Here is a 15,685-nt window from a genome sequence, read left to right as displayed (position 1 = left end):
CAAGGTTATTCAGATGGAACTGATTCTACATTGGATATTGGCGAGTGTTTTAACAATTGCTACTAAAATCGTTGAGAGTTCTAACAGTTGATGGCATCTTGCGTCTCAAAATAGCGTGCCAAATTGTATTATCAATTACTTATTCATCTAGCTAAGTAATTGTGATTTGTACCTATACAGATTACAGAGCAAAGTGCCACATCCACATCTGTCCCGGCCCTCCTTCAACCAGAGACAATAAAAAACGTGTAAAAGCCATTGACAAGCAAGGACTTTCTTTCCTACGTACATTTAGCAGTCTCTAATCAAAGTGAGATAGTTTTTGCGATGGACGTACTGTGGGAAACAGTGTTTGGATTGTGCTCCTGTGACATTGCAATAATATAAGTGTCACAGAAGATCAAAGAAGATAAACAAGATCGAGTGACAGTGGGGGGACTGCGGCTTGCACTACATCATCCGAGAGAGTTATTACAAACAAGCCACTGTGCATGTCGATCATTTGTTTCAACTTTCAACTGGAGAGTATATTTGACAAACTGTATTATATGATAAGCATTGGCAGAGGAAACAGACCCGGGTAGTGCATTACAAGAAACCAGAACACCGAAACTTTACACTGTGTCATTGTAAAATTGAAAAATCTTGTCAGTCAGTTAACTTCATATTCTGAATCTGACTTGGTATATGAAACAAACGACAAAACATACAAAATATCCATATTTTAGTTTCATCTTTTTATCAATACCTTATACTACATAATATAGACGGCCTTCTTGTTTTTGTTCAACTCGATCTCTAAGGGACGATTGGTAACTCTACTTATGATATGTTTGTTTTAAGTACAAAAAAAACATAAAAGTTGGAGTTCGGTGTTTCATAACCTTAAATTGTGAAAAGCATCATGTAAACCATTGATTTTGGCTCAAAACATTGAACTTCCACTATATGTTTAAGCATGTCTCCGAGATTAGGTTACATTTGAATATCCACCCGTATTGTAGGACATAATTAGTTTCTTCCAATCTTTCATAGAAAATTTTGATAACAGCAGATTCAAACACTTCAATAAAGTCTCAGTTATTTAGCTTCCATCTCTCGTTTCTTTTAAACTAAGAAAAACTGAATTTTCTCATGATCTGCACATTCCCACTGTGTACATACACGTAAACGTAATGCATACTCTGTCCACATAAGTAAAGCACGTAATGCATGCCTCAAATTCCCAGTTTCCCACAAACGTAGTATGAAGCTCAAAGTTGCTTAAGGGACGCAGTATAATATTTTTCATCCAAAAAATGTTTTACTTGTGTGAAAAGATAAGATCTTGGTGCAAAGATTTTGATGAAAAGTTTCACTAAAACCCAAAAGAATTAAAGTTTAAAACCCCAAGTAATTGAGGACATGAGTACCAGTTGAACATATTCGGCCGATCGATCTACTATTTGTGCAGTTGTGCTGGTGAATTCATTCATAAACATTCGCGAATGACGCACACGTAATTAAGAAAATTTAACTAGAGTGTGACGTTGAAATAACTTGGAAAACTTACAAAGCATGGAATATCATAACATAATTCAAACATATTCAGTATTTTTAATTTCTTCCAAGGGTAGGAAATTCAGCATTGTCCAAACTAAATTGAAGTTTTTGGCCTTCAGTGTTAGATCTCTGCACTCCGTTGTCAAATCTTCGGCCGTCATTGTTGAATCTTTGTCCTCCGTTGTCAAATCTTCGGCCCTCATTGTTAAACCTCCTCCCTCCGTTGCTAAAACCATTCCCTCCATTGTTGTTTCTCTGCTCTCCATCGTTGTACCTCGGCCCTCCATTGTTGTATCTCTGCTCTCCATTGTTGTACCTCGGCCCTCCATTGTTGTATCTCTGCTCCCCATTGTTGTACCTCAGTCCTCCATTGTTGTACCTCGGCCCTCCATTGTTGAATCTCTGCTCTCCATTGTTGAACCTCCGCTCTCCATTGACATCAATAGTCACTTTCTTGGGCTGAGGCTGTTGGTGGGAAGAGTTATTGTCAGTATCTTTCTTCTCCTTCAAACTCTCCTTCTTCTTCTTCATCTCCTCGTATTCTTTCAAAGTGTAAAAACGAGGAGTCGACTGGTTTTGCACACTACTAGTGTCACCTTCTTTAGTGTCCTCCCCCTCCTTTTTCTCTCCTTTAGCAGCAGCCTTCTTTAGTTTTTTCAGCAAGCTTCCATTCTTGTTTTTTCTCTTCTCATCACCACTCTTGCTGCTGCTACCACCATCTCCACCATTATTAACAACACCCTCCTCCTTCTTTGATTGTTCATCTCCATCTACTACCTCCTCCTTTGTTTGTTGCTTTTCCACAACAGCGTCGCAGCCTTGAGTCTCCTTCTCCTTCTCCAACTCCAGCCCATTGTTCTTGTCACTATGCTCAGAGGATGATCCAGTCCTTGTTCCTAGATTTTGATCCGAGGTAGCAGCGACTTTGGCAGCACCGTTCTCGGATTGAGACTGCGACTCGGACTTTAGCACCCACTTTTTCTTAACAAGAGGAACATGATGAACAACTCCTTGGCCTTGGCCATGGTTTTGCTTATCATTATATTCTCGAGGAAAACTTGGGCGTCTTATGGATGAAGAAGAAGAAGAAGGGCGATGAGTGGGGAATTCAAGAACCGAGTTGAGTACGGTATCTCGCATCTTCTTCTCCATCTTCTTCTTCCTCAATCGCTGCCTCTGCTCCTGCCTCTTTCTCTCGGCTTCCTTGGCCTCCTCTTTCTTCTTCTTCTCTGCTGCTAGAAAACCTGCAGCGTCTTGGTTCGCATCGACGATGGCAACCACTCTCTTCACATCTGATGAGTCCTCCCCCAACAGATCAAAAGCGTTGGCGAGACGAGCCATTGTTTGGAAAGATGGCTGAGAATTGCTATATAGAGAGAAACTGAACGTGATTAGGGCTTGCTATCAGGATTTTTGGTAAACAAGGTCTCCCCTTGGGGTTATTTATAGGATACTGAGACTGCTGATTCCTTGTTAGGCTAGTTTTCCTTATACGACTTGGAACTCTTGAGGGTGTTCCTGATTCTTCTGGTTTCCTTATGCGATCTGGATTTCTTACTTGCTTCCCAAGCCAAATCCCACAAGAATCCTATCGTTTTGGAGAATCTCATCAATTTCCTTTTTATTAGGTCTGATTAAAATCCCAAATCAATCTCAGCCTTAAGCCTGCTGCAAAAAAAAGACACTGAAATCAAAGGTAGTGTTACCTACTTACCTTAGACATTTCCATCAACATAAACTCGTATATCTCTAACAATTTTTTAATCTTTATTATTAATTGGTTAATCAATAGAATCTTTATTCATGATTCATGAATTGTATATTTTGAACATTTTTTTTTTTTGGAGCTGAGGTTCAAAGTTAAGATTGAGTTTAGAGCATCTCCAGTAGTATATGTTAGTTTGTTGCTAAATTTAACAATAGTTGGGATATTTAACAATTGAAATAGCAATTGTGCTCCAGCAGTAATTGCTAAGTGTAAGTTAAGTAATATTTTTAACAACTTATAAACTTACATGTGGATAAAAAATAGAGGGAACACATAAGTTTCTCTTTAGCAATTCTTGTCTAAGTTGATAAATTTGTCAATTTAGTTTAGCAATGTTAGGATTTAGCAATATTTTAGGCATTCTGCTGGAGCTCTTATTCATCCCAAAAGTTAACAAATTTCAAAAAAAAATTGATTTAGCAATACTGCTGGAGATGCTCTACATAGTAAACTTTTATGTTTCCATATACGTACTCAGTAGGAATGAAGAGATTCAGGACATACAGTCTCCTGGTTGACGACTGTTCAAAGCCTGAACATCAAGCTTATAGTTGTGCTACGAAACCTACTGTGATCCACCTGAATCATGTGCTTCAATATTCTAAACAACCAAATAACAGTCAGATACTTGGGAAGAAGATGCTTCGAGAGCTCGAATAACCATAATTAAGATGAAATATATTCCACCATCTCCAGCAATAGAGTTAAATTTATTGCTAAATTTGTCAACATTTAGATTTAAAATAGCAATTTTTGAACTTTTGCTCCAGCAGTATTGCTAAATTATATACATTAGCTAAGTTTTAGTTAATTGTCTCATAAAGATTGATAAATTTATCAATTTTCTCTATCAATTTCTAAATTTATCAACTTCTTAAGTATACTGCTGGAGCAAAGATTCATTTAAAAATTGATAAATCTATAATTTTTTTCAATTTATCAATGCTGCTGGAGATGCTATAAAGAAACTTTATTGGTGGTGAAGCTTAAATTATAACTTTGCTTAGTTACTATTTAAAACCAATTTAGCCATTCTAAAAAACAAAAAACAAAATAAAAACCAAGTTAGCACATACCAAAGATAGTTCCAACTTTTCTCAATTCAATAATTTGTCATGGGAGTGATGGGATTATGACTTACTCAAGTTGTAGAGAAATTGGAGAAAGAAGGTAGAAAGACCTATCATCACAAGATAGAAATAGTAGCAGGAGCACAGAATTCCTAGTCCGCCTAATTTTGCCAGAATCACCAGCAAATGCATATAGTGCAAAATGGCATAAATATTCCACCGTATAGAATTTTCGGATGCCTAAGAAAGATGGAGAGAAATATGAAATCAAGAAAGTAACAACTAACAAAAAGCTCTTACTATTGGTACATGTATAACTCCATCGTTCTTATTTAGAGGAACTCAAAGAGCTTGAGCATTATGCACATTCCAGTGAAAATGTGGAGCAGACAGTAAGCAAACTACTGAAATATAAAAAGCATAGCTCATTTATTTAGATTTTAGAAGACAAAAAGGGACAGGAACATATAAAGTGATTCCTTCTTTACATCAAGAAGAAAATGCTCAAGTAAATGCATAAGTGCCAAAATCACTTATCTACACTAATCACAACATCAATACTGAAGAGAAGTCGATAAACCTTTCCGTGCAAAATCAAAAATATATCTTTCTTACCTCCTTTTCAGTTAGATTTCTTCTATGCTACTCATCACTTTTTCTCTACCATCCCAATTTCTTCAAATGGATCTAAGGAAGTCTGCTAAAGGCTAAGTAAGTTCTTTTTCCGAGAATCAGGACCTGATAAAATTTACGAGCATCTAGTTTAAACATTGATACAGCATCAAACAGCTTAGTATCTAGGAGTTTGGTTCAGATCAACAGGGCGACAAGAGCAATGGCAAAGAAAAGCAAATTTGATCCTCACGAACTTGACAATTAATGATCATCTTGACGAATAATTAACTACAAAGAAGAGTATGATATCAGAACAATGGTGAGCAATATGCGGAAAATCCTCCTACAAAATGCCAATAAGAGCACACAGTCAAATAAACATCATATACCAGATACAAAATCAAGTCAAGTCAAGCCTTGTGACACATCACTTCAGAAGCATTGAGCTCAGGCAACTTAAAATTCGGTGCAAATGTAACCCTGTTCCATGAACTTGAACAAGGCAATACAAAAGATAAAACTGACCAGCCATCTTATATTACCGTATTTATCATTGGTATTCTACTTAAGGTTGTTCTTTTTCGCCTACATCAATCAATCTATCAAAGAGAAGGAAATAGAAAAGATTGGATGATTTAGCTTAGCATTAAGGTTTGTGATACTACTGCTTAGATAAAATACACACATTACTATAGCAACAATAAAATGCTCAACTTTTTCATTAAAATTCAACCAGCTTTCGTCATAATCCAAAATTGCCTCCATGGCTAATTCAAACTCAAGTACAAATGCTAATATTCAGGCCTTCTTACTTCAAACTAATCTAGTGCTTGTTGACATTATCTTTTTTCTTCTTCAAACTCTCATACTCTTTCAAAGTGTACACACGAGTGTACTGCTTTTGAACAGCACCACTAGTATCAACCTTTTCATTGTCTCCCTCCTTTTTCTCTGCCTCAGCAGCCTTCTTCTTCTTTAGTTGTTTTCTTCGCAGGCTTCCATTCTTGTTTTGCCTTCTCCTTCCATCAGAACTCTTGGTGCTGCTATCACCATCTACACCAGTACTATCCTTGCTTCCATTCATACTGACATGCCCGCCATCTGTGATTCCATTTTCAACAACCACAACAGCAGCACCTTGGCTCTCCTCCTTCTCCAAATTCAGCCCATTGTTGTCATTACAATAGGTTTGAATTTGATCTGGGTTTGACCTCCTATCAGATCCTTGTGCCCTTCTCCGTCGAGAGGCTACTAGTTGCCATCCCTCATCATCCTCATTATCTTTTGCTTCTTCTCTCTTGCTCTCCTGAACTTGATCAGTAGAGGAGCTAGAATTAGTAGTACTAGAAGGCACAATAGCTTTATCAGAACCACTTTCTGTTGCTACTTCTTCTTTAACGGGACTAGTAGTCTGAGCTTTCACTGCAGGACCATTGATCTTTGCTGCAGCCTCTCTCTGGCTGGGACTAGTGCCAGTGGAAAACACAGAGCTTGTGGAAGCCAGAATCAAAGCAGGTTTAACTGCAGGTTTGATCTGTATAGCTTCTGCTCTCGGGCTTCGACTATTGGTACCATTAGACATAGGTCTTACGGAAGGTGCAACCACAGCAGGTTTGACTGCATGGCCATTATTCTTTGCTTCTTCTGATCTCTGGGTTCCTTGAGTTCGATCTGAGGTGCTCGGCCTAGTACTAGTTGTACTACCAGAGTAACTAGACACAGAGCCAATATCAGAGGGATCTGAGAGAGTGTTGGGACTCCTTAGCACCTGCTTAGTCTTTTCTCCTCCTTGTGCTTGGCCTTGCTTATAACCAGGACCTCTTCTCTAAAATTCAAGAGGAGAAGGGCTCTCGGAAAATCCACGAGCTCCACGAGGACGAAGCAAGCCAAGAACTGCCTCCTTAATGCTCTCCTTCTCCCTCCTCTTCATCTCCGCTTCCCATTTCTCTGGATCTTCCTCCCGCAACTTCTTATCATCTACCTCCCGCAACTTCTTATCTTCTACCTCCATCTTCTTATGTTTCTTATATGCCGCCCTTCTCCTCTGCCTTTCCTCCAACCACCTTTTCTTCTGCTCCTGACTCTCGAACCACCTCCTCCTATTTTCCAACCGCCTCGCCATCGAGGCCCTCTCCTCCTCCTCCTTCCTCTTCCTCTCGGCATCCTCTTCCTTCTCCCTCTTCTTCCTTGCCACCTCCTTCAACTTTTTCTCGGCATCCTTCCTCTTCCTCGCAGCCTCCTTGGCCTCTTCCCTCCTCTTCCTCTCCGCTGCTTCAAATGCAGCCCTGGCCTCCATATCATCCACTATGCTGAGGAGACCTCCGGCATTTGATGAGTCTTCATTCTCACCCAACAGATCAAAAACATTGGATGCAATAGCCATGGTGGATACAAGAGGCTTGCAAAACTAAAGAGTAATTAGGGTTTCTGATATCACAGCAGAGGGAAAGAGGGTTTTGATGCCTTGTGTGATCACCAAGGATGGAAAATGAAGTTCCACCTTTGGGGGTATTTATTCGAGTAGAAATTGAAGTCCCAACAAAGGATGTACATACTTGCTCCGCAAGTCATAACCCTAAATTCCGTTGATTTACTGACCTTTTGACTATTGTTTCTTTGTTAGGACTCGTCTACAATACCCTATTAGAGTGGGCTAATTACCTAAGAGGACTACTCATATGTTTTGGGCTAACACTTATAAGTGGGCTCGGGTCAGGTTATATCCTAAACGGGTATTTAGGGTTTTATGGTTGTTAAAGCTTTATAAGGCAACTTTATCTCTTTTATAATGATATCGAATGAATATGAATATTTCTTAACTTTATTTCTTTTAATTTCTCTGCAATTTACTTCTTTCTGTTCTTAATGGATTATGATCCTATCAACTGGTATCCACAGCCGGTTCCGACGTGGAATCTACAAACTCCCACCATTTTCGTCCCACCCTCACCCACCCTCGTTAACCAACCGCTGTCGCCGCCGCCACACTGTTCACCTCATTTGATTCCGCCATTTCAGCCTCCCTCAGTCCCTTCTTTCATTCCTAATCCTGCGGCAATGCAAATCTGCATTGACGCTTTTACTGCTATCCGACAAAGTGTGGATGAATGCCAGAAAAACTTTATGGAGGATTCGTAGAAGATTCAGGAACGACTTCAGCACAGTCGTCGTCTGATTCATGAACGTGGCCGTCTGATTCGGGAACTGTCACTTACGGTTCCACCTGCTACAACCGCCGCAACCACCGCAACCACTTCCTATAGTGGTCCACAATATGCTCTAGAAGACCCAACACTCCCAAGCCCTTGGAGAAGTCTGATCGATGGTTCAACATGTTCATTGTGTTACTGGAATCCGAAAACTAACCAGACCCAGTATGAGAGGCCAAGTGACCAAGCTACTCAATGTCCACTGACTGTCACATCCTCAGTTCCCTCAAACACCCCACCATACACCTCTCACCCCACCCAACCCATTTATCTCCATCGCAAGCAGCTTAGGGGTTTCCGCCGTCGAGTCTCCTTGACAGCAACTCTGCGACTTATCAAAGCCACCCGAAAGCCAGACCTACTCTCTACTGTGGATAAATACTCGAGGTCCAAGGTAAACAGCAAGCACGGTCGTTGGGCCGTTAAGGCACACAACGGCGATGTCTTCTCTGAGATTATGGAACAAATTTGTCAGCTTTGTGTGGGTACCGAAACTCCAAACGCTCCGACTGATATATCGCACCTGCCATCAACAAACCTCTCTTCGCCACTAATCTCTGATGTTTCGGAGCAACATGTAGTCAGCCTCGCCTCACCGAAACACGAAAGCGGCGCGGTCCTCGTTTCCGAGGGCTCCACTACCTACGCCTCCCTCTCCTGTGCTCACGAGCTCAACCCGGAACTCGTCACCCTTCACCTCCTTCCATCAATAACCGAGAACGACCCTTCACAACTTTCTCTTGAATCTGACGAAGCAGAGCTCTCAACGGGCGTTTCTTGTTACCCCTCTTTCACACAAGGGTCTAATGTTCATGTCGATGTTAGCAGTGTGACCACTGCTATTGGGTCAAAAGTGGCCGATATGGTTGAGCCACTCGAACTAGAGACTGTTGAAACCTATGGTTCTGGCCTTGATGGTCTAATCTCTAACGAGAGCAACCTTTGTCCTGATTCTGCTATGGTGCTGATTGCGATGAAGGATGCATTTCACAACAAAAAGTTTACTCTGGTGTATCAATCTTGCAAGTTGGGTGATTTTGCTCAGGCACGAAGGGTGTTGTGTGATGCAGTTAAGTTTTCTCCTGAATCCACCATGATAACTGATGCTCGCTTCTCCTATGGTATTCTTTTTGAAGAAAATTTGTTTGCTGGAGAAAAAAATGGACTAGTGCAAGAGAATACTGAAATGGGTGCAATGAAACAACACTGTTTGTCTCAGGTCTCCTCTACTTTACATCTATATCATGAAGAATTTGAAAGAGCTTTTGCACATTGCCTGTTTGGTGTGAGTAAGCCCTATAATGATAGTTTCTTGCCCTCTGAAGTTGGAGACACTTGGCTTCTTGATGATAGGATTGAGAACATAAATAGGGATGCCGACACTTTGTTTGACAACAAATCAACTAGAGAAATTAAACTTGATAGTTTCCTAGTTGCTACTAGTTTGGCTTCTGCTATTGATTCAATTGGTATAGCCCCTCTTGGTAGTTCTGACATGGTTTCTAAGAAGTCATATAAGATGAAGATTGTTACTTCGTTGTCGTTGATGGAAATGGTAATTTCCAAAGTGTTGAGCATAGAAACTACTGAGAAAGATCAATCACTTATATGTCGATGGCTTAGTTGTTTATTCTTTCTCTGTGATTGCAACGAGAGCGTTCCTACACTCGCTGGTACTAGGAATGCCTGGTTGACTGGAGATCTTCTGTGTTTACCTCTTGCTGATGAGTTAGAGAAAACTAGACAGAACAGGCTACTTAGAAAATTTGTTACTATTATGGCTGTCAGGAAGGTTACAGAGTTTGTTGCTTTGGGAAGCAGAAATGGAGATATATGTGTGGTTAAAGTCAAGCACATGGAGCATGAATTGGCTGCGCTCAGACATCACGTTTCATCTCCCGGTGTTATGAACTTGCTTGACGAAGTCCCTGAACTTGCTTTTGTAAAATTTAACCCCAATGTTATTCTATTGGCTGGTTCACAAGGAGTTGGGACAAGAACAATAGTCACTACATTGCAAATGAGATTTTTGTTATGCCAGGTCACAGTGACATGCCTGGGACAGTTGCGAGATGCAATTCTTTTATTCTCCAGTGGCCTTAATGAACCTCTCCAAGTCAAATCGGAGTTATCTTCTTTGAGTTACTATTCTGCCCCAACTGTTTTAATGTTCGCTGGGGATATTCATTCACTTGTGCATCTTATTTTTCAAGCTTGGTTGTTATTGCTTCATGTACATGAGCGAGGTCTTGCCGGTAGTATTGTACCTCCCAACTCACCATCCCTTCCGGTGGTTACTCGATTGTTTCTTTGGAAGTCTGTCTGGAAGATATCACTAGCTATGGTGTTTGGAGCTGCCTTGTTTTTCGTGGATAGTGTTATCCCGGACCCTAAGTTGGTCCCTTGGATTCCCTATGTTGCTTCGATGTTGTTTCTGCATATGCACAATGCAGCGAGATTATTTCCCTCTCGAATAGTGGAATTTATGGGACATTACGTGAGGAAGGAAGAGATAGTCGCCTTTTGGATTTGGCTTCCAACAACACCACTACGTTTCCAAGTTTGGGTATTTGACTTGCATAGTTTGATAGTAATCACCACTCAAATGTTAATTGGTGATGCATTTTTGATTGGCGAGCTCCTATTTGATTATGCATCTGACATCATTACAACTGGGTCAATTGCTATTATTCTTGGTTGTCATTTTGGCTTGGACTTGTACATTACCAACTCATATTCACGCATGAGTTACTATTATATGTATTGGCTGCACACAGTGGTTAGTTTACTGGAAATGACTTGTCCATGGGAATGCTTCCTAGTTGCTTTTATCAATGGTCGTGTGGTTGTCATGCAATTTGTCAAAGAGGATTTTCACATGGTCAGCACTCCATTATGGTGTAATCTACTCCTCAAGTGTGTTATTTTTCCTGCTATAGTTGAGTATCAGCTAGTCGAGGCTACTAGACAAGTTTTTATGAGTTTTGTTGAGTTGCAGAAATTGGGTACTATGTTTCTCAAAGATATTACTGGTGGTAGCCATTATCTATTTGAAGAAATTTTTACTGATGACACGCAGTACCCCGGTGCTGAGGTTCATGATTTCACATTCTTTCAAGATGGTTCTTGGATACAACGCTTTGGAAGCCTCATGTGTCCAAGAATATCAGAATTGATTAATACTCAGTTTTCTTCAACGTTTGTTCCCAGAGATGCTACAGAACTTGCATATCTTATAAAGATCATCAATTTTAGTTCTGAATTTGGGACTGTTGTACGGGAACTGAAGTCTCTTTCAGTATCTGCGACCGTCGAGGTTGATTTTGCCTCTAGGGAGAAGACAGAAATTCTGGACAGCGCTAGGAATTTGTTTCTACAGTGTGATTTTGCTATTTCTCAAGAGATCACGAGGAAAAGTATGCATGATGGGGCTTCCAGCAAGATTCCATTAGATGTTTACTGGTTCTTTTTGCCGAAGTAGTGTGTGGTGTCCAAAGCAGCAATTCTATTTATGAAGTTAATGCACAAGACACCCCAGGATGTCGATATCTATCATTGGAGGCTCTTTGGCTCACATTTGAGTATTGCTTCGATTTATAACGTTCAATGTCAGGGAGTGGAATGCTTGTGGCTGACAAATGATGTTGGTCTCTTGCTCTTGGCATTCTTGTACAAATCTGTTCTCACTACAGCAAGTACGAGGACCTTGAGGTTTCATGTTTCTGCATTTTCTGTCATGGTTGGTGATTATACCAGCAAACGAGCGACAATAGCAACACTTTGGGTTGCGAAATCTTGCTATGCAGAGCTTGTGAAGGGGTTTTCCATACCACCAGCATTATATCACAAACATCACAGAGGACGTGCTCTTTCTTTCCCTCAACAGATTGCTCAACTGACTCCGATTTCCAGGCCAACTTACAGGCAGACTCTTCCCTTCGTTCTGGAAACACTGATAGTTGAAACCTATGTGATGATTTTGAAGAGGAGGCTGGTTTATGCCATCTTCTCATGGGCAAATTTCTTGTTCCTTACATGTTTAAGGCCTGAGGACATGCTTTATCTTAAGAGGGGAGGAATGTTAGGACTCTTGTCTACAATACCCTATTAGAGTGAGCTAATTACCTAAGTGGGCTACTCATATGTTTTGGGCTAATACTTATAAGTGGGCTCGGGTCAGGTTATATCCTAAACGGGTATTTAAGGTTCTATAGTTGTTAAAGTTATATAAGGCAACTTTATCTCTTTTATAATGATATCAAATGAATATGAATATTTCTTTTAATTTCTCTGCAATTTACTTCTTTATGTTCTTGATAGATTATGATCCTATCATTCTTTCTCTCCAAGTAGTGTACTCAATAAGATACTTGCTGCTCAAGCAATTACCAATATCTCAATAAGCAAAATTACTATTTACTAATCTATTTAATTATCAAAATAGGGAACGAAATTGACAGATGCATGTAAAAGCATCTGCCAAAAATATATATTTAGAAGAAAAAAAACTATATATTTTCACCAACATTCCTAATGCTACTTGTGGCGGATCTCTTATTCATCCCACAGCTGCTATATAATTTTTGCATTTTTAATTAGTAGAACCTAAACTTAGTGTGCTCCTAGTAGAACTATAAAGACTAAATTGAAAACAGACGAAAGAAACACATGAACAATCACAGCTAAATTAATCGGACGGACCAGAAAATGAAATTATGTACCGCCACCTGTCCATTCAGTCAACGCCGTCCAACCAAACATAAAATAGTCAACGAAACGAAAACATGCCCGATGGGCAACACCTTCCGTTTCATATAACCAAATCTGGGCTGCCGCGAGGAGCCATATGTATGGCTCATCCTCATTGCCTGCGCTTCATCGCACCCCATCCTAACCCACCTTCCAACAATGCCCGCCGGGCCCACACCATGAGAGCACCTCTCCCTCTTTCCCTCAAGCTAATCATCCCTTCCAATATAATAACCCTCAACCGCAGCCGAACACGAGCCTTGTGCTTCAGCAACTCCATGGGCGACGAAGGCGGCGGCGCTTCGACGACGGAGACTCGGCCGGTTGAGGCGGCGGAGAAGAAGGAAGAAATAAAACCAGGGGCGGAGAAACCGGAAATTCCGCCGCCGCCGGAGAAGCCGGAGCCCGGCGATTGCTGCGGCAGCGGATGCGTCCGGTGCGTTTGGGACGTGTACTACGACGAGCTCGACGAGTATAACAAGCTCTACAAAAGTGATTCCTCCTCCAACTCTCAGAAAAACTAGGATTTGAATTCCGATTGGATTCGATTTGATGATGAATTTGTTTCTTGAAATTTTTGAAATGAATAAGAATTGTGTGTGAAATCTTCCATTTTGGGGATTTTTGTTGGGCCGGAATGAAATCAATTTTGATGGGCCTGGCCCAGAATGGATGGTATAAGATAAAAAGTGATGGAATGTCATGTGGTAACAGCTCGATCGGTGAGGATGGGGAGGTCGGGGTTTGTGATCGTCACTGTGGCGGCGGTGCTGTTGTTGTTGCTGGGAAACGACGTCGTTGAGGCTTCAAAGTCATCATCTGCGTTTGTGCAGAACGTCATCTACTCCAACAAGATTGCTATCTTCTCCAAATCGTATTGCCCGTAGGTTCTCGTCTCTGTCGCTTCTTCAATTTTGGGTCCTGGATTTGATGTGTTTAGGGTATTTAGATGAAATTCGTTAGCAATCAGATTGGAATTTGATAGTTGTGAGTTGATCGATTTTGATTGTTGCTGAATCTGATGTGTTGGTAGAGAAATGTGTGGAGTTTTCAATTGTTTATCATTCTTAGGGTTCATAATCTGCTAGCTCAATTGAGTTGTATATCCAGTTTTGTTCTCTTTTTGACTTCCAATTGAAAGACCCTTTTCTCACCCTTGATGTAAAATCTGGTTTTGAGGAACAATAGAACAAGACTGGGGCAAAATCACCCTGAAGTTTTGAACTTTCCATTTTTGGAGTTGAATCAGGTGTTGTTGAAATTGGGATGAATATAAGCATAATGCATCCAAGGTTAATTTAGTTGCCTTTGTATATCTATGTACATAATCATGCCTTAGATTGCTTTCATACATTTCAGTAGTGGACAGTACATGTTCATAAATTTAGAAAGGAACTTAATTTTCCTGTGGAATGAGGAGTTGTGGCTGTTTCTGCTCCCAGGTATTGCATGCGTGCCAAGAGCATATTCAGTGAATTACATGAGCAACCTTATGTTGTTGAACTTGATCTTCGAGGTAAGAATTGGACATGGTTGTTTTTTACTCAGCTGCTTCTCCATTATGTGAAAATGGTTTTGAATGAGCTATGTGTTGTAGATGATGGGGCGCAAATTCAGACTGTTCTTCTAGATGTGGTTGGCCGATCCACTGTCCCACAAGTGTTTGTGAATGGCAAGCACATAGGCGGTTCTGATGGTTAGTTCTGATCTGCTGTGTGCTTTTCTAGATTAACATAATTTCCTTCTTTATTTGCTTTAATAGTCAATCAGTTATTTATCTGCCACAAATTTCCCATTCTGTTTATGACTTGCCGTTTTTCAATTCAGATCTCAAAGCCGCTGTTGCGAGTGGTCAACTTCAGAAGCTTCTTAGTATAAATTGAGAGCGAATTGGAAATTAACTACAAGTAGACTAGCATCTGATATGAAGCTGCATCTGAACACTTCTGGGAGCTTAAGATTGTGAGATGGTGGTATCTTATCGCTTCATTACGTGTTGAATTTGCTCGAATTTTATAGAAAAAGAACCGAGTGTATATTTCGACAATCTTTTGATGAATCCCAAATTTCTGTTGCTGCAGAGGTCTCATTGATTTGTCTTCCTTACTATGATTTTGATGACTTTTATTGCTTAGAGAAAACATATGCATTTGACAGTCACCATCATCAGAATGTTCTACAGCAATCCTTTAAGGTTACCAAGGACATCATACTAGAGACGCACCAATTGATATCATACAACCCAGAACGATGCCTCTGATATTTGTTTCCATGTTAACTGGTCCTTTTTTTCTTTTTCTTTTTTTGGCCGGCGTTAATTTCTTTATCCGGCATTTCACGTTAGCATAGAGAGATTCATATATAGTGTAATGGAACTGCCTGACTACTAGTGCTCCGCATTTCATAACAGCCGAATAGCCGATGATGAAGTGTGTTTAACATGGGGATTTCCGTTGTTGCAAAGTAAGAATAATTTGATGATGTTGATTAAACTAAAAGATTAACATTTGTTAATAACGAACCTATTCCAATGTTGACGCAATATGATACGAATACTTCAGGGGACTTGCCGGAGTTTCCTCAATGCTCTATTTAGTAGGTGAAAGTTCTAGTATAAGCCCAGGAGCCGAGCATGGTCAGTTTTCTGTCACGAGCTGACCACTCGAGCATTCTACTTCTGTGAAATGTATTGCGTGATTAATGATTCACATACAAATAACGTTGCTGTGCAA

General features: G+C 40.3%; 1 protein-coding gene across 1 annotated transcript; it reads left to right on the top strand.

Moving 5' to 3' along the window:
- Positions 1-12,843: 12,843 nt before the first annotated feature.
- Positions 12,844-15,060, top strand: LOC101311508. The gene is made up of 5 exons (XM_004287806.1): positions 12,844-13,445; positions 13,668-13,836; positions 14,396-14,469; positions 14,551-14,649; positions 14,781-15,060. The coding sequence occupies exons 1-5, from the start codon at positions 12,989-12,991 to the stop codon at positions 14,834-14,836; spliced, it is 855 nt and encodes a 284-aa protein (XP_004287854.1). The 5' UTR covers positions 12,844-12,988; the 3' UTR covers positions 14,837-15,060.
- The last annotated feature ends 625 nt before the right edge of the window (positions 15,061-15,685 follow it).

This window comes from Fragaria vesca, linkage group LG1, assembly GCF_000184155.1.
Source record: "Fragaria vesca subsp. vesca linkage group LG1, FraVesHawaii_1.0, whole genome shotgun sequence".
In the NCBI taxonomy this organism is placed as follows: domain Eukaryota; kingdom Viridiplantae; phylum Streptophyta; class Magnoliopsida; order Rosales; family Rosaceae; genus Fragaria; species Fragaria vesca.
This window is presented reverse-complemented; position numbering and strand designations above follow the sequence as displayed.

Excerpts from the sequence above, each read along its gene's own strand:
- LOC101311508 (XM_004287806.1), top strand. The coding sequence starts at position 12,989 with ATGCCCGATGGGCAACACCTTCCGTTTCATATAACCAAATCTGGGCTG. Across the intron at positions 13,837-14,395 it reads TTCTCCAAATCGTATTGCCC|GTATTGCATGCGTGCCAAGA; the intron begins GTAGGTTCTCGT and ends TTCTGCTCCCAG. Across the intron at positions 14,470-14,550 it reads TGTTGAACTTGATCTTCGAG|ATGATGGGGCGCAAATTCAG; the intron begins GTAAGAATTGGA and ends TATGTGTTGTAG.